Source organism: Gekko japonicus, unplaced genomic scaffold, assembly GCF_001447785.1.
Source record: "Gekko japonicus isolate JY-2015 unplaced genomic scaffold, Gekko_japonicus_V1.1 scaffold43, whole genome shotgun sequence".
Taxonomy (NCBI): domain Eukaryota; kingdom Metazoa; phylum Chordata; class Lepidosauria; order Squamata; family Gekkonidae; genus Gekko; species Gekko japonicus.
In genome coordinates this window covers 1,151,858-1,179,756 of record NW_015173123.1, presented here as the reverse complement: position 1 = coordinate 1,179,756, position 27,899 = coordinate 1,151,858, and the positions used below count along the sequence as shown (strand labels likewise).

The following is a 27,899-nucleotide window of genomic DNA, read 5'->3' as shown; positions in this document are numbered from 1 at the left end:
GACTTCAGCCGGCTCAGTATTATCTGACTGGAATTCCTGAGCGTCCTCTACTCTGAAGTCACCTTTCGCCACACTGGACCCCGGCTCGACTTCTGAGGAGTCCTCCCTCCCACTGGGCTCCAGTGGCCAATCAGACTGGTCAGGCTGCAAGTCAGATGGGTCCTCTTCACCCAGGCTGGGCTCAGGCAGCCAGTCAGAGTCTGGCTGCTCCTCAGGCCGAGGCTGGTCCAAGACACCGGCAGAGTCATCTTTGTTATCAGACTCTTCCCCAGACGGCTCTCCCACTCCCCTGTCCAATGCCATGACAACAGAGGTATGGACAGATATGCCATCATCAGACTCTGGGTCCTTCACCCCACGGGACTTTCTTTGTTGACTACGCTTTGAAAGTTTAGTGGGGGGGAGGGGAGCTCGTGGAGGTTCCTCCCTGTCTGCTGCCGATCTCTTATTCTTGCGGCTTAGTGACGTTCCAAGGTGTCTTCGTCTAGGCTGGTCACTTTCTGAAGAAGAGGCAGGACATTCCAAAGAATCCCGTGTGGCGAACGGGGAGGGACTTCTTCTGTGAGATCAACCTGCAGTCCCTTTCTGATGCCTCAGACTGACTTCCCCGCAAGGCTGATCTTCCTCCATCTGCCCCTTCCCCCATAGGATCTCTCAAAACTCCTGCCCCAGACAGCTGCTGTTGTTGGAAAATGGGTCCCGGAGGTGGTGTGGTGGTGGTATCCAGGCTATCCATTCAGGCAGGAAAAAAGGGCGGGAGGGGGGGGAACGGTGGGCCCACAATGTTTGAAGTTCCCACAGCCACACTGGCACCAGTTGGAGTGGGAGAGTCACAAACGAAGGGAAAACCACCCGCTGCAAATATCCCCAATCTGGGGTCCTGGCTGGCCAGAAGGGGCCCGAAGGACCGTCAGGAGCAGCCGACTCACCTCCCAAAAGCCTGATGTTACTGGAGCCAAGCGCTTTGTTACCGCTGCCTGCAGTAGTCGCCTCACTGCAGCTCCGCTCCACACCCTTCTCCCCTATAATCGCCACCTCTTGTATCACTCTGCCACCCTGCTGTGGCGGCAGAAGTCAGGGAGGGCTCCAAGGTCTCGGAGCCTCCCGACTCTTCTACAAGCTGGAGAGTAGGGGAAGTGGGGGTCCATTCCCTCTCCCTTTTGTCCGAGGCCTCAGACAGGGATGGTTTATCCTTGGATTGGTCTTTTTGCCCCGATGATGATGATGATAAAGAAGGAGAAGGAGGAGGAGGAGGAGATTGGATTTATACCCCGCCCTTCACTCGGATTCTCAAGGCTTACAAACTCCTTACCCTCCCCAAAACAGACACCCTGTGAGGTAGGTGGGGCTGAGAGAGCTCTTTCCAGAACTGCCCTTTCCAGGACAGCTCTGACAGAACTACGGCTTGCCCAAGGTCATCCAGCAGCTGGGAGTGGAGGAGTGGGGAATCAATCCCGGTTCTTCCAGATTAGAGTCTGTGCACTTAACCACTACACCAAACTGGCTGAACCTTCTTAGAAATGCTGCTCTCCATAATTCTAGATTTCTCTACAGGTAAGCTGAGCTCGCAATAGCGTCCTGCTGGAGCGGCAGGGCTATTGAAACTGGAAGGGCACTTCCCGTCTGCCCTAGCAAGGCATAAAAAAATCTGCATAGCCCTGCCTGGAGCGAGAGGCAGCGTGACCTAACCAGTTTGGAGGACTTCCCCCACTGAAGGAGAACCTGGAGCGCAGAATCCAAGAACTACAGACTTTATGCCAGTGCACAACACAAGGGGAAGGCATTCGATCAGGTCCTCCAACGTGGTGCCCACCAAGTGTCTTTAGGAAGCGGATGGGGCCAAGTAGGGCTTTTGTCCAGCAGGACTTCTGATTGGCTGTGCAGATTTCTCCAAAATGTTGCTTTGGCAGCAGCTCCCAACCGCAGCACAAGGATCTGCGCATGTGTGACTGAAGCTCCGCTATGGCAGCCATTTTGTGGATGGCTCTGCTTCCTGTGGCAGCCATTTTGTAGCTGCGCCCACCGTGCCATGTCAGTAAATGCCAAACGTGCCCACAGGCTCAAAAAAGGTTGGGGATCCTGGCTTCAGATGGACCGACTTGCCTGACTAGATTCAGCATCATTGTCTCGATGCTGGCTTGTCCCAGGTGTTCCGAGCTCCCTTCGGTGTGATTGTCCAGCAGGTTCTTCACGATGGTAATGGTCTGCTCCACAAACTGGGTATTGGTGTCATTCAACAGCACCTGTGTGGGAACAAGACACGTTTGTAATAAGTATTCTGGATCATACGTATTAAGTCTTGAACTGAAATTGAAACACCCCGTCGAAATGAAGCTGAATTCCCGAGTGACCACCTCTTGGGAAGGCGGGAGTAGCCTGAATGGCCCAGCGGGAGTGGCGGTGCACCACCAGCAGGACAGCGTCCGTCTGAAGAGAGCTGAAGAGAGCAGCAGGGGCAGGAGGTCTGCCAGCCCAGGGCATGAGCTGGGTGCACGGAGGGGACAGCAAGGGCCCCGATGGGCTGAGGCGAGGCAAGGAAGTGGCTAAGGGAGGAAGAAGGCTCAGAGAAGGGCGGACTGGTGCTGGGCCTGGCCAGCAGGAGTGGAGCCCCAGGGGTAAAGAGGGAGACGTCTGGAGAGGCAGGGAAGGAGAGGAAGGCATGCTGCCTGGGGAAGGCTGAGAGGGGGCAGAAGAGACGAGCAGGAACCTAAAGGAGAAGCCGGGGCCTGGGGCAAGGTTAAGCTACCAGACAAGGGGAGGCCTGGTAGAGGTGCCCCAAGGAAAAGGCCCCTGCAGAGGCAAAGAAACAAGGCCCCCGAGGTCTTGAAGAGGCAAGGTGGGTGGGGGTGAAGGGATCTATGCTCATGTGGATCCCTGGGTGGACTTTTGCTCATTCCAATAAAGAGACCCTTAAGGAGCATCAGGGAGTCTGGCGAGTCTCTGCTGGCCACGGGAGACACTTGTGATGTCCCACTGCCTCCACCCCCTCCCCACCTCGGGGGGGGGGAACGGACCACAAGGCTCACTCTCATCTACATTCGGATACCAAAAGACAGTTCAGCTTCCTCATCTGACAGCCAAGTGGAACCACCATCTCAGAACACTTCTCGCCGTAGCATCGGCTGTACTTTTCTGGACACTGGTGGCCTTTCTGGGAAGCTCCAGAGAAACTGTGCCAGGAAATCAGTTGCTAAAGCCTCATTCCTGGGCACCCTGACCTCTGCAGGCTGTACCAACCCAGACATCTATATGCCAAGCATTGCTTGCGTTGCAGAAAAACACAGGGCGTCTGTTTCCGACATCATCAACTCACGAGGAAAAGAAGGCTCCCTCACCACATCCACCAAGAAACACTGTCAATCGGCTGTCTTACCTGCCCCTGAGAGTCAAAGAACTTGCTGATGATGCTTTTCAACTTGTTGAAGAGCATCGGGTAAAGAGCCGGGCTCAGTTCCAAGCCCATGAGGTCTTTGATGTTGGTCCGGATCTGCAGACCCACTTTCTCGTGGGTGCAGACCATCAGGGATAACAAGCGGTCCATGAATTTGCTCACGGGGGTCTCCGTGTTGCCTTCGGTCGACATCATGGATACCATGGAGCCTTTCCGCTCACTCACAGGACCCATGGGGGGGCTGTAGGTGGCAAAACCTGCACTGCTGCGCTGCTGCAAGCACACCCCTCCAAGCGCACACAGGAAACCCGTCATGTTGATCCACTCCTGCAGGGAGTCCGTGTCTGAAAGGTCTATGGACCCTCCTCCGCTGACATGGGACATGCGCCTCTTGACTATGGTCTTGTGGAGGCTTTCGGTAACCTGGAAGGAGTTGTACACAGGAGGGGGAAAGAAAAAAAAACGATGCGGAATCTGCCGTGCTCACAGGCCGCCTCTTATTTGATCTGGGGGCACAAGGTGCTTTCCGACAAATCACTGCACTCATCTGCAAGAGAACTGCAGGGAGGGGCAGGGCAGGATATTAGAAGCCCTCATCCTACAGGAAGGAACAGAGGGCGAATCAGACTTGGCCTGAGCCTTTCCAGAGGACAATTCTGGACCCAGTTCTCTCTGGGCCATTATCCCACCCAACAAGACCCACTGATTAGTTACTTTGAAGAAGGTTTTTCAAAACACAGTGATTTACACAACTGAAGCTGAATCTCAGAAATTCCCTGGTGCTGGCTGGAAGAAGCGATAACCTGGTGGGGAAGCAGTCCCTGGTCCTAGGTACTTCCACATGAAAGGCCACACACGAGCAACAGGTCTGGTCTAGAAGATGCCCCTATGAGGTCATTGCCTTACCTGGCCATCTTCCATTTTAGTCTTTGGATAGTTGAGGATATGTTTTGTGGCCGTCTCCCATTTTAAATAGGTATCTTCCCAAGCCTAAAACACAACAGAAAGAAAATGCTGTTCTGTGAGTCCTCCAAAAGAGAAGAGACAGCACCAAGAGGCTTCATGCTCAATGGAAAACTACAGGCTGTCAAGAAAGAATCAGATAGTGAAGAAGACGAGATATCTAGGAATTATAGTTACAAATAAATGCAGTGATTTATACGAAGAAAACTATAAAGTGTTGCTAAAAATACTAAACAAGGGGGCGGAGCCGAGCGTCGCAAGATGGCGGACGCGTGATTTTGCCGCTCCTGATCGATCCCTTCCCCCCCGGCTCTAAAATACTTTAAAAACGAAGAAAAACACCTCTAAAGGTATGGGAAAATTAAAAGGACAAAAAACACCTTCCACAAAGAAGAATTCGGCTTCCGTGGCCACTTACTTTCAAAAGGATACGCCGCAGAAGGAACAGACGCCAGAACAGTCTAAAATGGCGGACGCAATGGATTCTACGAACCCCAATGAAGAACCGCTTTTAAAGAAAGACCTAATGGACTTAAAACTAGACATACAACGTTTTTTCAAGGAATCTATGGCAGAACATCTCCAGCCAGTCCAAAGCAAACTAGACGAACTAACAGAAGGTCTTGGAGCAGCGTGTAAAGCAGCTGAATCGGCACTCGAAGCAACGGAGCAAATGCAGGTAGAACTTAATGCTTTAAAAAGATCTGAAAAACTGATGCAAATCAAACTGAATTCGCTTGAAAATAAATGGAGACAATTTAATGTTAAACTAAGGGGGATAGAAGAGGGAGCGGAGAAAGATGCAACTGATTTATCACATTTTATAACCACTTGGTTAACTGAAGCTATGAAGTTGGAGGAGGGGGAGATCCCAATAATAGCAAAGGCACAACGGTTGGGCTCGTTTGCAACAGCTCAACGCAATAGACCCAGAGATATCCTGGTGCAATTTGTGCATGCAGCCTTCAGAGATCGACTTCTTAGAGAAGCAAGGAAAAATAATTCCTTATTGTACCGGGGTCGGAAAATACTGGTGCTGCTAGACCTCCCTCCAGAGAGTTTGGAAAAAAGAAAGCTTTTGAAAGTCATCACGGCAAAACTTCTTGAGGTTAAAATCAAATTTAGATGGAGCACTACTTCAAACGTCACGGTATATAAAGATGGAACTTTATTTCAAGCTTCAGACTTAAAAACGGGACTAACGCTGTTAAAAAATCTTCATGTAAAGCTGTCTCAAGCCGAAAGAGCGGAGATTGAAGCTCATCCTAACTTTGAAAAACCCCAAGAGGACGGAGATTGATCACGCTGATGGGATTGTTTACCTGAAGCAAGCTGTATATGGCGGCTGGAGACCCCTCGTGGAATCAAGAGAACAGCCGTTGGTCTCTTTTATGATAAAAGATGGTTAAAATTTTTGGTTTATCTGTTTGAAACATATATATATAAGAAGAGATGTGTATTATATTATTATGTCAACTAAATTTCTTGAAGGAATGGGGCTTATAACCTATTTTTATTTAAATTGTATATTTTGAAATGAAGGTGCCTAAAACCTATTTTATTTAAAATATATATTTTGAAGTGATAGTGCTTAAAACCTACCTTATTTTACACTGTATATTTTGAAATGATGGTATTTATAACCTATTTTCTTTGAATTGTATTATATTTTTGTCAACTGTATTTCTTGAAGTAATGGTGCTTATAACCTATTTTATTTAAATCGTATAATTCGAAATGAAGGTGCCTAAAACTTATTTTATTTAAAATATATGTTTTGAAGTGATAGTGCTTAAAACCTATCCGGTTTTATACCGTCTATTTTGAAATGATGGTATTTACAACCTATTTTCTTTGAATTGTATTATATTTTTATGTCAACTGCATTTCTTGAAGTAATGGTGCTTATAACCTATTTTATTTAAATCATATAATTTGAAATGAAGGTGCCTAAAACCTATTTTATATATGTTTTGAAGTGAGGGTGTTTAAAACCTACCTTATTTTAAATTATATGTTTTGAAATGATGGTGTTTATATTTTAAAGGTATGGTGCTTGAAACCTATCTTATTTCTATTACATATATGGAAGTGTTCTTTTAGTTAAACAGTATATTTGGAAAACATAGAACCTGATATTTATTTTATTTTTATTGTTTACTTTGAAATGAAGGTGCCTAAAACCCATTTTTTAATTTTGAAAGGAAGGTGCTTAAAACACCTGGTTTTTTAGAAGAGTGATAACATATGTTGTAATGTATAACTCATTATCTTGATTAATAGATGGTTTTATATTGGAAGACACCAGGAAATGGAAAGACCAGGAGCAAATAGAGCATCATACCTAAGGAGGGAAAACAGTAACTATGAAGTTATACATTTTGTATTTCATATTTTTTGAAACTAGATCTTTGTGTGTTCATAAAACACTGACTGAAAGAAAAATAACAGCTGGGGGGGAGGGGTTTAAAAGTAATATTTTCTTTTTTTAATATTATAGGGATTAAGAAAAAAGTTAACGGATTAGGAGAAGTTGGGTCTTTTCCTACTATTTCCACTGCAATTGGTGGAAACTCTGTTAACAGAGCCTATTGAGTAGGCGGAGGTTGTTGAACCTACTCAGTAGGCGTTTGTTGTAACATTGAAGTTACTTTGTTTTGTTTTTTTCCGTTATAGTGGGTTGCTTCATCAAGTTGACTTTAAATGAATGACTATGTAATTTTTTCATGGAACTGCAAGGGCATGAATAATCCTGTAAAAAGGCGAAGACTTACTAACACAATAGTTAAAGAAAAACCAAACATAGTATTCCTTCAAGAGACACACTTGAAGATAAAAGAGCAAAGAATTTTGAAAACACCATGGTTTTCTCAGACTTTCCAGGCAACGGGCTCCTCTAAGGCAAGAGGAGTAGCAATTTTAATTTCAAAAAATACCCCATTTTGTGTAGAAGACACAAAGTTAGATCCCAAGGGTAGGTTTGTATTTGTAAAGGGAAAGCTAAACGGAAAATCGATAACTTTGGCATCAATTTATTCCCCTAATACAGAACAATTGACTTTTATTCAGAATACTTTAGAACAATTGCAGGCCTTTCAACAGGGAGCGGTAATTATTGGAGGCGATTTGAATTTGGTTGACGATCCAAAAATAGATAAAACATTTAAGACTCAGGCAGAAAAATATAGAAAAACAACCCCATCTGGTTTAAGGAAAATTTTGGACAAATTTGATTTGGAAGATATATGGAGATTAATGCATCCGAGGTCAAAGGAATATACCTTTTTTTCAGAAGTTCATAAAACTTATTCGAGAATAGATTTCATTTTAATGTCAAAGTCTTTAGTAAATAAAATAACAATGGCAGAAATAGGAAGTAAAATAATATCAGACCATGCCTGGGTGATAAGTAAGATAGAAAAATTTGATAGCGATTTAAGATCCACATCTTGGACGTTGAATAAACTTCTGCTACAGAACCCCACATTTTCGGAGACAATTTCAAACGAAATTATTGAATATTTTAAATTGAATGACAATGGAGAAGTTCCCCAAGATATTCTTTGGGATGCCTTTAAGGCAGTAATACGGGGGAAACTTATCTCTATGGCGTCTTCCTATAAAAAGGAAAGAACAAAAATAATAATGGAAATTAAAGATAAGATTAAACAGCTGGAATTAAAACATATGAAATACGGGGGAAAGAAACTATTAAGGAAGCTAAATTTAGAAAGAAAAAAATTAGATACATTAGAAACCTCAAAAATTCAAAAAAACTTAATGTTTCTTAAACAAAAATATGTAACAAAAAGTCCAAAATCATTTCAAAGACTGCGCTTTAGAGTTCAAACTCAGCAAGTATCTAATTTGGTTTATTCTATAAAATCCCCTAAGGGATATATGTTAAATTCTACTAAAGACATATTGGAAACATTCCATGACTTTTATCAAAAACTTTATACATCTCAAGAACCAGATAAATTAGAAATCCAAAACTATCTAAAGACAATAAACTTTGATAAAAAACTTACTGAATTACATATGGAATACATTGAACAACCTATAACGGAGCCAGAAGTGGAGAAAGCAATTTCAAAAATTCAAAACAATAAGGCTCCAGGATTAGATGGATTTCCCATAGAATTTTTTAAAAAATATAAAGCACAATTATTAGGGCAATTGACGAGAACGTGTAATACTATCATGGAAACAGGACGTATGCCGAATACATGGAGAGAAGCCAAAATAATAGTAATACCTAAAGAAGGCAAGGACAAAACTAAACCAGAATCGTATCGTCCGATTTCTATACTTAACCATGATTTTAAGATTTTTTCGACTATTTTAGCCACGAGATTAAATAAAGTCTTACCAGAATATGTTAATAAAGACCAAGCAGGGTTTATTCCAGGCCGTTCCCTTATAGATAATATTAGGAAATCGTTAAATATAATCCACTATTGTAGACATAATGATATTAGCGCAGCACTTTTGGCACTTGATGCCGAAAAGGCTTTTGATAAATTGGAAATTAATTATTTACAAGAACTTTTAGTTCATATGGGATTTGGCCCAAATTTTTTACGATCAATAGAAACTCTTTATAAAGCTCCAAAAGCAAAACTTGCTATTAATGGCTCTAGATCAGCTGATATTAAAATTTCCCGAGGAACAAGACAAGGATGCCCCCTTTCTCCTATATTGTTTGCCCTTTCTTTAGAACCCTTAGCTCATGCCATACGACAAAATGACTTAATTAAGGGTATTAAGATTGACACTGTAGAACATAAAACAAGTCTTTTTGCCGATGATACGGTTTTATATTTTAGTGATCCTATTGATTCGCTAACTCATATAGTAGGAGAATTAACTAAATTTACGGCAATATCAGGTTTTACTATTAATTATACTAAAACAGAATTATATCCGATTTTGTTAACTGAAATAGAAAAACAGGACCTTACAAAGCTTTTCCCTTTTAGGTGGGTAGCAAGTTCTTGGAGACATTTGGGGATATACATACCCTTAGATTTGAAAAAACTATATGATTGTAATTATTTGCCAGTAGTTAATTATATGACTAACCAATTTCAATCTTGGTCAAAAGTTAATTTATCACTACTTGAAAAAGTGGAATTAATAAAAACGATTATTTTTCCCAAATTCTTGTTTTTATTTCAAAACCTCCCTATTAATATAAAAAATCAAACATTTGGTGAATGGCAGTCGAAAATTTCAAAATTTTTATGGAATAATAAAAGGCCTCGTATAAATTATTTATTACTGACCAGACCTTTAAAAAAAGGAGGATTAAGTCTTCCAAACTTGAAATGGTATTTTGAAGCATCACAATTAAAACATGTGTTGCAATTTATGTCTCCAAAAACTAATAAAGATTGGGTACACATTGAAAAATCTTTTGTAACACCTAAGTATATGCATGAAGTGATATGGGCCTTAGCTAAGGATAGACCTACTTCTATTAAGGACAATCCCTTTTTATGGGATATGTTAAAAATTTGGGATAAAAACAGAAATAATTTGGCCCCTGGATTTTCTCCACTGTCCGCATTTTTGGGACAAAAATGGTTTTTACCAGGAGAACAAATTAATACTTTTCAAAATTGGAGACAGATAGGTAGATTTAGAATTCAAGATATTTGTTTTAAGAACCAAATCTGGACGCAACAACAATTGGAATTAAAATATAATTTCCATATGCCATGGTTTCAATACCAGCAATTGGTTAATGTAATTATAAGTAATAATATATTAGAAACCACGAATAGACAGTTAACGAACTTTGAAATTTTAATAGATAAGGGTATAACAGAACACAAAGGTATAATTTCTATTTTATATAAACAACTAGCACAGGAAAAGTGGGATATGGATTCTACACAGCAAAGTGCATGGCAAAAAGATTGTGAGAGAATAATAACACCGGAACAGTGGACTAGGATTTGGTCGTCATCTTTATTTACAACTTATTCATTAAATATTAGGTTGCAGAATTATAAATTATTTGCACGTTGGTATGTCACCCCTTTGAAATTGTTTCACGCAAAAGTAAAAAAGGACCCAAGGTGTTGGAAAGGCTGTAATCAAACAGGTTCGTTAATTCACTGTTGGTGGTCCTGCCCAAAGATACAAAGTTTTTGGAACGTAGTAATAAAAAAAATTGAAGTTATACTGGGAATTGATCTACCGAAAACTCCTGAATCAATATTGTTACATTTATGGGATAAAGATCTCTTTTCAAAAACAACGGAAGAATTAGTAGCGCTAATGCTTATTGCAGCTAAAACCCTAATAGCGCAGGTTTGGAAACTTGAAAAGGTACCTACCTTAAAACAATGGTTTACTAAACTGTGGGATATTGTAGTTATGGACAAAATAGCTTTGCAAATTTTAGAACTGGAGCAACCACACAAAGTGTCAACGTTCGTAGAAAAGTGGTTTGTGTTTTTTAGTTATGTTAATAATGTAAAAGATGGTTTGACTGAATTACCCACTAAGTATTTGGACTTTGTATTGTATTGATTATTGTTTGATTGTTAAAATTTGTTAAAAAGTGTTAAAATTGGTTATAAAAATAAAGTTATAAAAAAAAAAATACTAAACAAAACTTGGAGAAGTGGAAAAATCTACAACTGTCCTTGATGGGTAGGATGGCAGCAATAAAAATGAATATATTACCAAGATGGATGTTTCTATTTCAAATTATACCCATATTGCAGAATCAAGCGTTGTTTAGAGAACTGGATAAATTGACAACTAAGTTCATTTGGCAAGGAAAGAAGGCGAGAATAAGTTTTAAAATGTTGCAGGATGTGAAAGGGCGAGGCGGATTTGGAGTCCCAAATTGGCTTTTATATTATAGAGCTGCGGCTCTAGTTTGGATCAGAGAGTAGGTTACTTGCGAAGATACAAGATTGTTGCAAATTGAAAGGATGTGATTTGTTACTTGGATGGAATGCCTTTTTATTTAGCTGAAGGGGGTGTTGTCCCAAATAACCATTCTTATAAAAATCTCCTGTATTTCTGATGTTTTAATATTCATTTTAGAGGTTTTAGTTGGGTGTATTGTATTCAGGTTGAAAATTATTTTATATATATAACTGAACTGGAAAATGTCATGTTAACAGCAGTTAGTAAAATGATAAAGAAAATATATAAAATTTTGTTGGATGATACAATGGTAGATGAAATTGTGAAGAATAATATGATTGTATGGGCTCAGAATTTAGGGCATACTATAAATCTGGAAGATTGGGGGCAGATTTGGGAGAAAAATATTAAAATGACTAATGCTATAACATATAAAGAGAATATGTATAAGATGTTTTATAGATGGTATATTACACCTGATAGATTGGCTAAGCAAATTACTAACTGTTCTGATAAATGCTGGAAATGTAAGAGTAAAAGGGGCACATTTTATCATATGTGGTGGCTATGCGATGTTACAAAAAAGTTTTGGAAATGGGTCCATAGTTTGATGGAGAAGATACTAAGAGCAAAGATTCCATTTACTCCAGAGGTCTTGCTGTTGAATATATTTCCAAATGATTATGAAAAAGAGAATAGGTATTTGACTGTTTATATGACGACAGCTGCAAGAATCTTATATGCCAAATATTGGAAAACTATGGTGATACCAACGAAACAGGAGTTTGTGAATAAACTTTTTGAAACAGCAGAAAATGATAAACTGACTTTAGAAATGAGACTAAGCAAAGAGTGGACATTTCAAAAAACATGGAAAAAGTTTTATGATTGGTATAATGTAAATATAATAGAAGATTAGGCAATTATGGCACATTGGACTTGAGAACACAAAAGACAGAAGAATGGAAAGTGTCTGATAGAGCATTTTTATTAATTAAGTAATTGGATATAAGCATACAATGTAACTGTACTCCTGGTATATATGTTATGTGTAGTAGAGTGTCTGTCTGTAGTGTGTAGATTTGTTTGTTGTAGATTATAAAAGAAAAATTAATAAAAGTGTACCTATGGGTACTTTAAAAAAAGAAAAAGAAAGAAAGAATCAGCGTTTGTATGGAGGGAAAAAGAGAGGTCGTACCTCTGTGTTCCCTGGCGTTGGGTGCTCAATTCGCCTTAACAATGCCATCGCTCGCTTCTGGAGAGCCGCTCGTCCTAAGGGCAGGTGGTCAAAAAAGGTTTTCAACTTAAACAGTCAATTTATGCGAGGTCAACAATTCCTTTACAAACCAGGATCCTCAGTCACAAAGACTAGTACGAGAGATAATTAAAGCACATTTTTAAAGCATTAGAGTCTCTAGGTTTTTGCAGTTCCTAGCTCAGCTGATGTCCTTACAAATAACTTTGTTTCAATGAAGTATAAGCCAGGCAAGGAGTTATCCATGTTTAACACACACACACCATTTTTTTAAAGCAGCTTAAAAAGGGAGCCCTCAGGTTGTGCTACAATACAAATCCCAATGGACCCAAAAAATGAACACCAAATGGAGCTGCTGATGGTACAGCCATTAATGGAACCAGAACCTGCTAATACATGCAACCGCGTTAGCTGTGATTAGCAATACTTTTTTGGCGGCTTTTAAGTTTTATTCCTCCTGTGCTTGTAGGAAAAACAACAACAACACACACACTTTGTGTCTGAGTCTGGGTTCACATTGAAATCAATGAAGTTACAATTTTTAGAAAAGAATGAGATGTACTTAGCATGATGTAAAAATACCTAATTGCACTGATTATTGCTTATAACTGGATTTACAACTGTCTAGGCGCTGCAATTTGGAGCCTGCAAGGATGGCACAGCCAGCTCTTGCAAGGCTGTCCAGAACAGGCCCCTTTGTTCATGCACGGTCTCCCCCTGCCCAAAACCACAAGGAGAAATCTGTTTTAAAATACATAAGGGATAAAACATCTTGATCCTACACACTGCATTAAAATAAAGGCTACTACTCTGCTGCTAAATGAGTTCTCTCATCGCCATGGGGTCATACAGACCCCAACACCTTCGATGTAATGACTTCTATTCCCAGATTCATTTTACCCCAATGTCCTTTCAGCAAAACTTGCAACAGGCACCCACACAACAAAACTGGAGCCACCCAGAACAGCTGAAAAAGAATAAATAGAGAAAACTGCATTTTAGAAGAAACTATTGATATATTTTTCAAACCCCTGTGGGTAAGTTTGGATCCTGTGTGCAATGGAACTGACTTTTAAGGCCAATTGTTTTGAACTTTAAAGCAAAACTCTTAACAATGCAATCCTAAACAGAGGTAACCCTTCTAGGACCATTGGCTTCAACAGCTTTAGAGGGGTGTGACTCTGCTGAAGATGGGAGTGTAAACCAGAGTCCAGGTAATAGAGTCCTCTCTTGTTTCCCAGTTCTTACCTGTTGACATCATATTGCTCACAGATGCAAATTCCATAAAGGTGTTGTAGTTGGGCAAAAAGTTGTGTACCGAGACCTCATCTACTCCACACCTGATGTCTGCCTCCTCACAAAGATGCCGGAAACAGGACATCGCAACCAGCACTGCCTCCGCGTCTGGGCTCCAGAGAGACATGTACAAGGCCACCTCCAGCTTCGTCTGGGCTTGGCGACAGATGGGCATCCCGCTGCAGCCCACAGTACTTTCCTTGGGAAACGGAACAGTGGGGAAGACAGAAATGACAAGAGGCACGCAGGGGAGGGACTGTCCTTCAGAACGACATCCCACTGCCACTATCTGAAGACCGAAAACGACAATGTCTCTGCCCATTAAATGCTGGCCCAGTTCACGTTCAATGGCTCGATGAGGCAGTGGCCTCTGGGGCGTGCCCAGAGTTCCCACGTGTCCACCTGCGCCAGGTCCCTCTTCACTTCCTAGTTTGTAATTCTGGCTGTTTGTGGGAAGGTCTGCGCAAGGGGACAGCAGCCAGGCCCCCTTCCCTCACCCCTCGATTTCGTTCCTTTCCTCAGGCCTGAAGGCCACTCAGTTCCGACAATTCAAAACATAAAAAGAAAAGCAGAACCCCATTAACTCTCCTCCCCACAGGAAAAGGTCTGCAGTTTAAACCCCACTAAAAGCTCTCACAAATAAATAAAAAGGCCTTACACTGCCTCCCGGAAACTTCTAAAGAGAGTGCCCCCGCCAACCTCCTCCGGTGGGAGTTACTATAGAAAAAGCGACAGTCTCTAGCAGATACCAAACAAGCCACCTTAAGCAAGGGAACAACTAGACAGTGGCCACAAGAAGACAGTAGCTGGAGCACAGGAGAGACTGGAACATCAATGAAATGACATCCTGTATTATTACATTACTTTTTTAAAAAACAGGCATTTTTTTTTTAGTTGAAAAGCTGGGCAAAAATACAAATAAAGAAATAAGGATTATGCCCCATTGGATGCTGTGCGGTTGAAAACTGCACCATCGCTTTATGTGCTGACCACTGAAATGTATTTGCTTACTTAATTTATAGCTCACCTTTCTCACTGAGGCGAAAGGTGAATTACAAACTTTAAAAGCAACACAATACAAACACTTTAGCACAACAAACAATGTGAGGAATTGGCCTACATTTTTTCACATCCATTCAAAGCATAACCTCCTTCCCCTTTAGGAAAGTGCCCTCCTGAACAATTCCATTTTGCAGGTGTAAATGGAGACCAGGCAAGAAGCATCAGCTCAAGACCCAATGAAGTTCTAGCTACCACCAAATGCCGGCTTCTAGCTCAAGTTCTAGCTACCACCAAATGCCGGCTTTTTCTGAAATTGAATTCGATCTCCTGCCATGACAATAGATTCAGGTGGGTCGCTGTGTTGGTTTGAACCAGCAGAGCAAAGTGTGAGTCCAGTGGGGGCACCCTTAAAACCAACAAAGTTTTATGCTGGGCATAAGCCTTCGTGTGCATGCACACGTCTTCAGATACTTTGATCCAATGGTTGGTGACTTTGGTTTCAATGTAGCTGAAGACGTGTGCATGCCCATGAAAGCTTACACCCAGAATAAAACTTTGTTGGTCTGAAAGGTGCCCCTGGACTCACACTTTACTCTCCTCCACGACGATAACAGCTAGGTACAGAGACAGCAGGAACTGCCCTGCTGATTTTGACAGGTGAGGAGAGCTGCTCTCCAGCATGGTGTCATCATTAAGAGCAGTGGCCTCTAATCTGGAGCACCGGCTTTGATTCCCCACTCCTCCTCCTCCACAGGAAGCCAGCTGGGTGACCTTGGGCTAGTCCCAGCTCTCTCTGAACTCTTTCAGCCCCACCGACCTCACAAGGTGCCTGGTGTGGGGAGAGGAAGGGAAGGTGAATGTAAGCTGCTTGGAGACTCCTTAAGGTAGAGAAAAGCGGGGTATAAAAACCAGCTCTTCTTCTTCTGCTCTACCAAGCATTGCCACACTCTAAAAGCCACCTGCAGAATTCCCAGAACCTTGCAGCCAGTGACGGCCCCAGGTTTTTTCGCCCAGTAGGCGAAGATACATTCTGCCCCCCCTCCCCCGTGTGGGGTGGGACAGGGGCAGGCACCGGAGCCGCAGCGGGCGGGCCAAGGGGGTGAGCTGCAAATGCATGAGGAGGGGCGGGATTGCTCGAGGGGAGGGGGAGGGGGCCTGTGCCAGGCTGCAAAAGGAGCTCCAAAGAGACAGCAGGGGCGGGGGCGGCAGAGGGTGAGCAGCACTTTCCCATCGTCCCGGGCTGTTCCCCACGCCTGTCCCCCCCCCCGCCTTCTTCTCTTTCTGTCTGGGGGGCTGCAAAGAGGGGAGTCTCTTGCCGGGGATGGAGCAAGAAGCCAGCAAGGGAGGCTTCCAGTACAGGGCGAGGAGGGGACGAGGCCGGCCAGAATGGCACCCTCGTCAAGCCGTCGCCCTAGGCTACAGTCTAAAATTTAACAATAATGGGCCGGCCCTGCTTACAGCCCACACTATTCCAAACTAAAACCTCTCATTTTTCAAGGGCCAAGTTCTCATGGAGGGTGGACGAACTGTGTCTGGACAGTACCACTTCACAATGCAGACAGGGGGCTCTCACAAAGGAACAATCCAACCCCCAACCCCCCAAAAAATGTCCTTCCATGTGGAAAACTAGGGAGGAGGATTTTGCCTTCTCACTGTCCCTAGTTTCCTATGTGCAGGAGCATTCCGGCATGTGAACCCCACCACCACCACTGTAGCCTGATGTGGTACAGCCTGCCAGAGACTACCAAAGACTAAACTTCTGCCAACTGCCTGAGCTGTGCTAAGGGTGGTATCTCTGGCAACCCTTCTACTTACGATGCAGAAACTGCCCTTGCTCTTCCTGAGCATAGCCCCTGGGGTGCAGCGCATCATCTCTTCGTGGTCAAGAGAAATTTGATTAGCTCCTCCCCCAGTGATGTCACAGCCCATGCCATAAAGGAAGAGGAAGTGACAGGAACTCCTATCTGATTGCTAGAGAGAGGGAAAAAATAATAATTAAGAAGTCAGCTAAGTTCTGTTGGAAGTATACATGAAACTGTAAGACAGCTCAGAAGCAATGTTTAATCAAAGGAGAACATGAAATCTTTGAAGTCAGGACCTCTTTGGGGCCCCAAAGTGTTTTGAACCTTGAAGAAGGACACATGATGCACAAGTGTCAGTTATACTTGTAGCGGAAGACCAGACTGAGCAGGAGAGGCTAGAAAGCAAATGCCAAAAACGCTAAGAGGAAATCCGTGTCCAGAGCTGCTTCGTACCACCACTGGCCAGCGGGCCTGGGGCCTGCCCACGCTGCTGCCTGGATTGGCCGGGAAAGGACCACCTCCCCTCACTCTTTAGCAGCTTTGGCCATTCCTGTGGGAACTCTTCACTCAAGCCGTCTGCACTACCTGAAGGGCACGTATCCCCATGTCCTATATGCCTCTGTCCAACTAACAATTTGCTTCCCTTTCTCTCCTTAGTTGTTTGCTCTTTAATATTATTATGACAACGGTGGTTAGAGCAGAAGAAATTGTGCTTCCCCCCACCCTTCCTTCCGTGACAAAGGTCAGGTGAGTACGGCTGGGAAAGAGGAAGTTACTAATGAATCATACACTGGTGCTCAATGTAGCTTACACCTTGTTATTTAAATCAATACAACAAATACAACTAAGTACAACATAGTCTATTTTTTACAATCATCAACAAACAACAGCATGTACTTTTGTTCCATACAGCTTTGTGAAAGATTTTACATTATATACTTTTGCTTTGTACAGCTTGTGAAAGATTCTGACGGGGTCCCGGTTTGCTCTCAGCCTGTTTCTTTATCTTTATCAAAGAATCCTCACACTGAAAGACTACATGAATGGAAGATTGCTGTAATTACTTCTATGGCATACTGGAAAAGTACATGCTGTTGTTTGTTGTTATTGATTGTAAAAAAGACTATGCTGTACTTTGTTGTATTTGTTGTACTGATTCAAGCGGTAAGGATCCTATAAGTTACACTGAGGACCAGTGTATTATTCATTGGTAACTTTAAAGACGAGTTTGTTTATATTGGTTGCCATCTCATGGTATATACTGTGTTTGTATTGGGTTAACTGTCCACGAGCCTGTAATTTGAAGTGGGAGAGAGGAAGACCATATAGAATATGTAAAACTCCACGACTCTAATTTACTAGCCGCCAGATGTGTGTGTGTGTGGGGGGGAATTATGTACCTTCAGAAAGATACTGAGGGTGACCAAGACAGCACAGAAACTGTGGCTGGTTCAGAATGCAACAGTTTGACTATGGTCTGGGGCCATCCAACGGGAACATACCCTTGCTTATTTTAAAACAGCTACACTGGCTGCCAGTTCCCCCCCCCCAAAGTCCAATTCAAGGTGATGGCTATTACCTTTAAGCCCCTCATGGCCCAAGACTCCCTTATCTGAAGAGACTGTCCTTCAGATATGTCCCTTTATGCCAATTACAGTCCTCAGCAGGGTCTTATTGCTGTTTTAATATCATTTTTAATTGCAGAATGCTTCAAGACAGAAACCAAAGAGATGAGCTGTTCAGTGAATTATTTGCGTTTGCAAAAGCTAACATGGTTTATACCCCACTAAAGCAGACTTATCAATAAACAGTTATAATAATTGAAGTTAATTTTATTGTTTCACAACTAAGGTTACTGAACTGGTATTTTGTAACTAACAGAAGTATCATTGATCATTAAACTATCTTTGCACTGTTGTAAATGAAGTTAATTCTTAATGTGTTACCCTTAGTCTACAGATCAGTTGACCAACTGGGGACAGGGGCAGAAGGGAACGGGTGATGTGCTGAATCTTACAGCAAACACCCCCCAACATAGAAAATGTTACCTTACAAATACATCACAAAGAACAAATTGGCCATGGAGAGGAAAAAGAGAGAGCATTTTGACCTTGGACTTACAGGCAAAGAGATCAGGGCAGGGTTGGAGAAGCATAGCAAACTACAGATATTTGACTTAAGTGATAAATGGCACAACTGGCATCCATGCTTGACGACCAGCATAAGAAATGAAACTCTCTGCTGCTGCTGCTGCTGCTGCTGTCGTATTAACTGGGGGGTTGCCTAGACGAGGCTCTGAAGAGGACCTGCCTTCTGTGGCCCAGGGACATGGGTGCCTCTGGCCCCCTGCTGGGCTCTGCCAGAAGTCCACACAATGGACAGAACTGCTTAGGAGCCACATGTCTATGCAGGCCAAGAGCACTGCATGGAGACCGATGGGCCCAGGGGCACAACAATCCCGCTCTCACAATACATACAAATCTGGGCATCATTAAACCTCATCCAGTTGGGCACTGGGAAAGTAATGGGGCTATCCTAACACATGAAGCGATTGGGTGGAGGGGGAATGGTTCTTGAGAGAGGAGTGAACTTTCCCTGGCACCTGAAGCGGAAACTCTAAGCCACCTTATGATTTTGACTCCTCTACCTAGCGAGGACTTTAAAGAATGGCTGGATCTAATCAAATTTCATCCTACTGGAGACCTATCCATTATAACAGGAGAAGAAAGGGGGGCGAGTGAGTCACTCTAAAGCATCCACTCACTTTGTTTTTCAGAAGAAATTTGTTCCTGCAGATCAGGATCTCTCGCAGCCACTTGAGGATTTCTGTGCTGCTGAGAATCTGGTTGGTTGTGAGCCTCTTGCAAATGCAGAACAGCATCTGTGAACTGCAGGAACACAAGATCAGAACGGATGGTCAGCGTCCCATTAGTCAAGCATCTCCCAGAACGTCATATTACAGTACACCTTGAACAGAGAGTGAACTTCAAAGCAAGGGTGGGCAGATGCACAAATGCTCCAGTCCCACGGGGGATCACCCCTGTCTAATATGCTCAGGATCCCTTTGAAGCAGAGGGCTTTGGGCACAACCAATAATGAAATGCTGCTTTAGGTAACTATGCTGGTTTTAATGCAACTGCAGTTACGATTTTTAAAGTCTACTGTATTGTGCTTTGTTTTTCTGAAATATTTTATTATTATATGACTAATCAATAACTTACCAAACTTTGTGATACATATGTCACTATACATTCTCTTAGCATCAATAAAGCTATTCCGAGAAGCCATTTTTCAAATCAGTATTTCCTGGTATCTGGGAGAACCGGGTTTGATTCCCCACTCCTCCAGTTGCAGCTGCTGGATGACCTTGGGCAAGCAGTAGTTCTGACAAAAACTGTCCTTGAAAGGACAGTTCTCGAAAGAGCTCTCTCAGCCCCACCTACCTCACAGGGGGTCTGTTGTGGGGAGGGGAAGGGAAAGGAGTTTGTAAGTCGCTCTGAGACTCCCGAGTGAAGGGCGGGGCATAAATCCAATTTCTTCTTCTTCTTTTTCTTCTTCTTCTTCTTAAGCCACCCTCAGATACTGATGCATGGAGATGCAGACTGGATGTGATTTTAGAACAACTATTCTAGTAGGCACTACTGATCCTTTTTATTTATTATTATTATTATATTTATTATATTATATTTCTATTATATCATTATATTTACTATATTATTATTACGAACAACTGATAACCATATTGGATGTTTGTGAAGCCAACTGGGGAAGTTTGGTAGCTCCATCATAGGTAAGACAGACTTGGCTAGCCACAAACCAGATGTTGGGGGGGGCAACTAACAATGCAGCCCCTCCTTAAAAAAAAAAATCCTATCCACCAGCTAGCACATGTTTTGGAGGCAGTTTAGAGAAGGAATGGCGAACGACCTTGCTCCATTCCTTCCAAATACTATGAATTATGACATATTTTCACCGGTTGAACTCTGGATTTGCTTAGTGCTATACAGACTTGCCTGTGTAATCCTAGTGTACGCCCAGCTTCTAACACTGCAGTCTGAAGCAGAGTTACACCCTTCTACACACACTTGTAGACATAACTCCACAGATGACTGTGCTATAAGTCATTCAAGTTAGACTAATAGTTCACTGGACTGTCTCAAACCTCCATTTAAGCTCCCTCTCTGACTCGGGTATCTTCAAACTTAGGGAACTGCTGTTTACTAGAATATCCGATTGAATCCTGCACTGGAGTTAAGATAAAGGCGTACCTTTTAGCCATGTTTCAAACAAAGGAAAGCCAGTGTTACCAATCCCAAGACAAGTGCTTACCTGATCTCCCAAAATGTCTCTATAGGTGCATCTGGATTCCACAAGTCAATGCTGTCTAACTGATGAAGCACAAGCAAGGCCTGGACATACAAGCAGAGAAACTTCGTCCAAAAAAGAGTTACGGTGCAATATTTTTGCATTTAATGTATATAGTATAAAAAGATACATGTATTTATTAACAAAGAATTAAAAAACATATAAGGGCCCAATCATACCTCATGTAAAAATACCAAAATCTAGCACACAAGGGCCAATGGACTAAACAGAATAGAGGACCAACAATAAAAACTTAATGTATATAGTATAAAAAGATACATGTATTTATAAACAAAGAATAAAAAAACATATAAGGGCCCAAGCATAACATAAGAAATAATCAAAAATTTAGGCCATGGAATAGAAAAGCCCTTAATAAGTTGTGTATTTGAGACTGATAGAATAAAATTCGCCACATGCCAAGCTGCTGAACAGGAGGAGGAGAGAGAGACGGTGGTTGCACCAGAAGGGCTCTGGCAAACTCGGCTACGGTGGGACACTCCAATATGTTGTCGAAGGCTTTCACGGACGGAGTTCATTAGTTGTTGTAGATTTTCTGGGTTCTATGGCTGTGGTCTTGGCATTGAAGTTCCTGACGTTTCTCCAGCAGCTGTGACTGGCATCCTCAGAGGTATAACACAGAAAAATGGAGTACTCTCTGTGTCAATGTGAGAAGAAAAATGGTAGGCAGGTAATTTATATCTACTCGGGAAGGTGGAGTAGGGCTGAGTCCACAACTGCAGGGTATGCAGTATACTCCTGCAGAAGTGAGGGGGGGCTCTTCTGTCTTTTGCCAAGTGTAGCATCTGTTGTATTTTTCTGGTGGGTCTGAATACTGTTTGTGGGTTGTGTTTTTTCATAAGTTCTCCCATCTGATCAGTGATTCCTTTGATATATGGCAAAAACACTTTTCCTGTGGGAGACTGTTTCCCCCCAGTTGTTTGTTTTACCTTTGGTTTAATCACTCTTCTGATTTCACTCTTGGAGTAGCCATTTGCTTGAAGTGCCTGGTTTAGATGGGCTACATCAAATGGCTACTCCAAGAATGAACTCCGAAGAGATGCTACAATCAGCAAAAGACAGAAGAGACCCCCCTCACTTCTGCAGGAGTATACTGCATACCTTGCAGTTGTGGACAGGTTTACATTGGGACCACACAGCGTAACATCCAGACAAGAATAAAAAAACATGAAAGACACTGCAGACTTGGCTAACCTGAAAAATCAGCAGTGGCTGAACATAGCCTAACTCAAACAGGACACAGTATCTCATTCCAAGACACTGAAAGGCTGGACAACACATCCAATTACCATGTCAGATTACACAGGGAAGCCATTGAAATTCATAAACATAAAACACAATTTCAATAGGAAAGAAGAGAGTTTAAAAATAAATAGGGCATGGTTTCCTGTCCTGAAAAACACAAAATGCTCTACATCTTACAGTAGCACTACAGATAAGATTAGAATTTCAACAGCCAATCCATATGCAAAAGAACCTCCTCAGGAAAGCTCCTCTATTAGCATGTCACAGCCTGGGAAACTCCAACAAGATAATGAGTCAGCCTTACCCCACCTTCCTGAGTAGATACAAATTACCATCATACATTGTTTCTTCTCACCTCGACACAGCGAGTACTCCATCTCTCGGTGTTATACCTCTGAGGATGCCAGTCACAGCTGCTGGCGGAATGTCAGGTACTACAATGCCACGACCATGGCCATAGAGCCCGGAAAATCTACAACAACTAATGGACACTCCAAATATTACAGAATTCCTGACTGTACAAAAAGTAACATGCACGTGGACAGTCACACAGGCTTACTGAACAACAACAACAAAGCCCCACTTTTCTCCTGATGACTCAAAGCAGGTTCTCCCCCTTCCATTTTATCCTCCCAACAAAACTGTAAGGAAGAAGTTCAGCCGAGAGCGTGTGACTGTCCCAAAATCATTCAACTACCTTCGCAGGCAGAGTGGGGATTTGAACGGAGTCTGACACTCTAACCACCACCTACCACGGTGCTATTCCTAAGCAGAAGTATCTTCAGTGTCAGAAACCTGTCGTATATTCTTGGACCTCCATCAGCCCCCTTCCCTGGATCCCCCAGGAAGGTGTAACAGTCAACAGAGCCTAGCAGTGGCCCCTGAGAAGTTCACAGCTCCCTGGAAATTGCTAGGCCAACCCCTAAGGCGCAGCTCCACCTGCCAGAAAGGAGCAGTGCAGCCACCGTAGCCAAGCTGCTAGAGCAGCTGAGGCCAGGCCAGGAGGCCGACGTTTCGCAGGACTTCCCCTCAGAAACAGGAGCATGTGCCGGCCTATGTGGAGATGGCTGGACCACAGGCCAAGGAACGGCAACAAGCAAAGCAGGAGGAGGGAGGAGGGGGGACTTCCCCCCCCCCGCTGGAGGCCTCCATGGAGAGAGCGCCCCCAAAGGAGCTCCTGCATGCCTGGGGAGAAGGTGGGGAGGGCAGCCAGCCCACATGCAGGCAGCACGCTCTGTGGCCTGAAGGCTGTCAGGAGCAAGAAGACTGAGGAGCAAGAAGCACTGCTTTCAGCACAGGTAACAAGGCTGTGAGGCAGGCTGCCTAACACAGAGCTAGGGAACAAAGGAGCGTTCAGATGAAAGAGGCCCCAGTTAAAGTTTCTCTCCTCCTGTTTTTCGCCACTTGCAGCACGAATAAACCATCAACCTGTTCCCCACTCGGGGCTGGGTTAGTTTCCCTGAGCCAAAGGTAGCAACTCAGGGAAACGTACAGAATTACAGAAGCTCATTCAGAACTAGACTTAATTCAGAGCTCAATCAAAACAGGCTGCTTTTCTTTCTTACTGGATGCAGCAGACTCTCATGGTTTTAAGTCCTGAAGAGGCTGACAACAATTTCAGCACAATGGGGAAAGTTCCAGAACACATTCAGAGGGCTAGTTCTCTGTCCACAAACAGGGCAGAGACATGATTCACGTACAGTGGCAGTTTGTGTGGAAGCAGATGGGACTGTTGGGTGCTTGCATGCAGTGATCTTATCAGACACGTCCACTTTTGTGGCAAACTATAGTATGCAAACCAGGATCCAAACCAGGAGAAAACTAGAGTTTGGAATCCTGGTTTGCAGGGAAATGACCAACCACAGTTTGCTGGATCAAACATTGGCTGGCATAGGATGGTTTGGAATGAAAACAAAAAATACTTAATTAACCAACCATCTGTGAGTGAAGTAAAGAAGACATCTGACTGTGTAGACACGAAGCTGCCTTCTACTGAGTCAGACCACAGCTTACTCTTATTGCTTACTCTGAGTGGCAGCAGCTCTCTGTGGGTCTCAGGCTGAAGTCTTTCGCACTGCCTACAGCCTGACGCCTGAATTGAAACTGGAGCCCTGGCATGCACAGCAGGGGCTCTGCCAGTGAGCCCTGATCCCTCCCTGCTTGTAGCGGCAAACCACGGCGGGCCGTTAAGCCTCAACCAAATGGCACTGACAGATTAGCATGCCCATGTCCACACAGCAGTTCCTTACCTCCATGGCTTCTTGTGCTATTTCCGGCATGCTGGACTGCGGCACCAGCTGCACAAGCCCCGTTATCAGCTCAGCTGTGCTGCCCTGCGTCTCTGGCCCCTGCTTCCTTGGGTTCTGCATAGGAAGTGGAGAGGGACATAGTTTTCCCTGCAAGCCTGGCTTCAGCAACATTTTGTTTATAAAGGCACTACTCCAGGCCAGGTTCCAAAGAGCTAGTTTAAGAACAGCCAATGACTATGCCCAGTGGGCTATTTTGGTTCTTCTCCCCACCCCTCTATTTAAAAGAAGGTCTGGCACTCAAGGAGTGAGCTTCTAGCTCACATGCATCCCTCTTTTACAGCCAACCACAGTTTGCAGTTACTATAGTTCACCCGTGTTTTCTGAACAACACCTGGAAACCGTAATCATCAAACCACACTTTCCAATTCTGCTTTGGAGGGCAAGCACAAAGGACAGTGTGTTGCTCGGACAAAACAGCAACTCTGGTGTGATGCAAAACAAGAAGGGAGGGAAAGAACTGCAGCAGGCAGTGGGGGGAGGGAGCTCGAGGCTCATGTGATGTCAAGTCTAAAGAAGCCCTGGGTGTATTTGCTGGCTCGGGGCCTTTTCCTAACTTATCACAGGAAAGATGTATTGATCTTCTAAAGATGCCCTGGGCCAGTGGTACTTACTCCACAGCTTGCAGAGAGCCACATTCATAATTGCCATCAATCAAAAGAATAGGATCCCCCTATTCTAGCAGGTGCTGTCCTTGTATGAAGGCCTGTGTTGAAACTGTCCCCCACATTCTTCTTCCATATCCCTTTTATTTGGCGCCCCGTCAGGATCTTCTGTACCCTATATTAGCTCAATTCTCAGAGATTCCTGATGATTTTAAGGTTCTTTTTTTTTGCATGATAATCCAGATATGGAAATAACTGAAATAGTAGCGAGGTTTCTCCTCAGTGTTATGGCTGTACGTCCTGATGAGTAATATTAACCACTAGGTTTTATGCTTTTATGCTGTTTTTCCGTGTTGTAGCTCCAATTTTATCCTGTATGGATTTGTATTTTCCAATCTGTATTTAATTTGATCTCCTATTTTATGTATATGTTGTTGTTCAGTCGCACAGTCGAGTCCGACTCTTCGCGACCCCATGGACCAGCTCCCGCCAGGCCCTCCTGTCTTCCGCCGTCCTCTGAAGTTTGCTCAATTTCATGTTCGTTGCATCTATGACACTGTCTAACCATCTCATCCTTTGCCGTCCCCGTCTTCTTTGACCTTCAATCTTTCCCAGGAAAGATTTTATGTATATACATATGCCAATAAAGGCTTTGCAAAGGAAAAGAGCTGCATGACTTCTGTGTGCTATGTGCACCAGCCCACTGAGTGCATGACTAATATAAGACACAGCCATGGATATGAAATATACACCTATAAGCTTTTCAATCGCCAGCGTATGCCCAAGCAGGCAAGGCTGTCTCTCCCCCACCACCGTCCAGCCCTTGTGCCCTCGTTGTCTGCTTGCTCCCTCCCTGGCACAGGGCTCAGAGCTCAAGGGAGAGCGTGTGGGCCACGGCCACTCTTCCTCCTTGCCAGGCGCAAGCGAGAAGGTGGCAGAGTTGCGAGGCCTCCACTCACAAGAAGCCCGTGTGCCTTTCGCTTCTCTCTCTGCCTCCTCACTCTCTCCTCAGCACAGCCGCCGAGGTGCCCAGAGGCGAGGGGATGGGAACCAACACCACCGCTTCCCTCTCCCGTCGCTGCAGCGGCTGCTCAGGGGCTGGGAGGAGAGCACAGAGGCTGCAGGGAAGGGAGGGGGCCCTGGGAGTAGAAGGACCCTCCACCTCCATCCCTGGCTCACGGGCTACCCAGGCCTCCAGGCCCTCCGGCAGCAGCTCAGTCCCCACCATGCAAGGTCCTCGCCTGCTGTCCTGAAAGATGGAGTTGGGCCACTGAGCCAGTACCCCTGCCTTAAGCTCGCCTTCGTGGATTGCAAGGGGCCAAAGCAATGTACAAAACATCAGAACAAGGAAGTGTTCAGTGCACTGCTTCTCATAATCGGTTCAATGTATTGGTTCCCATGTTTCCGTTCTTGAATTGTCAGGTCCCTGGCTAGAACATCTCTGCACGTTTTCAGCCCAAAGACTGTGGGAAAACAACCCAGATGTTCATATCAAACATACTTGTTTAAAACAAAAAAAAAAGTTTTTTTGACACTTACACAGAGCAAGAGTTTTGGGTCAGCATGGATCAGTTTTACCATAGACAGCAACAAGACTTTGTAATTTCTGGTTTCAACATCTGTTGGCTTCTCCTTAAATTTAAGACTTGTCATTTTCTCTTTAAAGGTAAGACTCTACGGAAGAAAACAGCAGGACAGAGCGTGTCAATAAGGCACTGCTTATTCCAAATTCATGCCTTCCTATTTTGTAAAAGGAATATTTTTAATGCAAAGAGTGACATACACCATGCTTGAAAACATACCAGAACAGCACAATCAGTTTTACCATGCCATCCTAAGCAGAGATCAGCCTCCTAAGTACAATGACTGCACTGCACTCAGAACGGAAGATTTGTATTCACTTACCGTGAAGCTTCCTTCTCGGTGGTCCAGAGTGGGGCAGTCCTTGACTCCTTACTCCTGGGAAAGCACCTCCCCCTTCCATAGGCAGGGCCGGCAAACTTTGATCCCAGAGGGGAGGGGCTTATCCTCTGATCCCCAGTCATACCGAAAGCCACCTCCGAACTGCTGTAAATACACTTAAAAAATAACTCCTTCCCCCTCAGACAACCAGGGAATACCATCACAGCCACGGGCTTAAACAAATACAAACCAGTATTTTAACCATTAGAGAAAAGAAACAGCAACAGTCCGCCACATCACGTAATCATTTAGACCATATTCACGAACAGCTGAACAACTGCAAAACATAAATGGACCGGAAGTCGTGTCCAACAAGAGAGGGTGGGTAGGACTGCCCCACTCTGGACCACCGAGAAGGAAGCTTCACGGTAAGTGAATACAAATCTTCCGTTCTCCGGTGGTCCAGGAGTGGGGCAGTCCTTGACTCCTTACTCCTGGGACGTAAAAAAGCAGTGCTCCCCCCGGGTGGGTCACACAACTTCCGGTGCCTACAGGGCCTGAAGGAGCCCTCTACTGTCAAATACTGCTTTTGCCAAGGCTAGTTTGTTAATCCTATAGTACTTTGTAAAGGAATGGACAAATCTCCGTGTCACCACCTTACAAGTGACTTCTAGGGGTGGCAAGGCCCTATATGCCACCAATGTGACTGCCCCCCATAGAGTGCCCTGTGACCCCTACTGGAGGTACTAACCCCTAGTACTTTGTAAAGGAATGGACAAATCTCCGTGTCACCACCTTACAAGTGACTTCTAGGGGTGGCAAGGCCCTATATGCCACCAATGTGACTGCCCCCCA

General features: G+C 43.8%; 1 protein-coding gene across 1 annotated transcript in view; it reads right to left on the bottom strand.

Moving 5' to 3' along the window:
* NF1 (neurofibromin 1) overlaps window positions 1-27,899 on the bottom strand; it is a 306,134-nt gene that overhangs the window by 218,947 nt on the left and 59,288 nt on the right. Inside the window, exons 13-22 of the mRNA XM_015421915.1 lie at window positions 26,682-26,816; window positions 24,481-24,594; window positions 20,930-21,009; window positions 19,365-19,488; window positions 16,614-16,769; window positions 13,749-13,995; window positions 12,444-12,517; window positions 4,298-4,381; window positions 3,374-3,814; window positions 2,104-2,243 (exon numbers count right to left, since the gene is read on the bottom strand). Of these exons, the coding sequence (XP_015277401.1) occupies window positions 2,104-2,243; window positions 3,374-3,814; window positions 4,298-4,381; window positions 12,444-12,517; window positions 13,749-13,995; window positions 16,614-16,769; window positions 19,365-19,488; window positions 20,930-21,009; window positions 24,481-24,594; window positions 26,682-26,816 (1,595 nt within the window). The remainder of the gene's footprint in view (window positions 1-2,103; window positions 2,244-3,373; window positions 3,815-4,297; window positions 4,382-12,443; window positions 12,518-13,748; window positions 13,996-16,613; window positions 16,770-19,364; window positions 19,489-20,929; window positions 21,010-24,480; window positions 24,595-26,681; window positions 26,817-27,899) is intronic.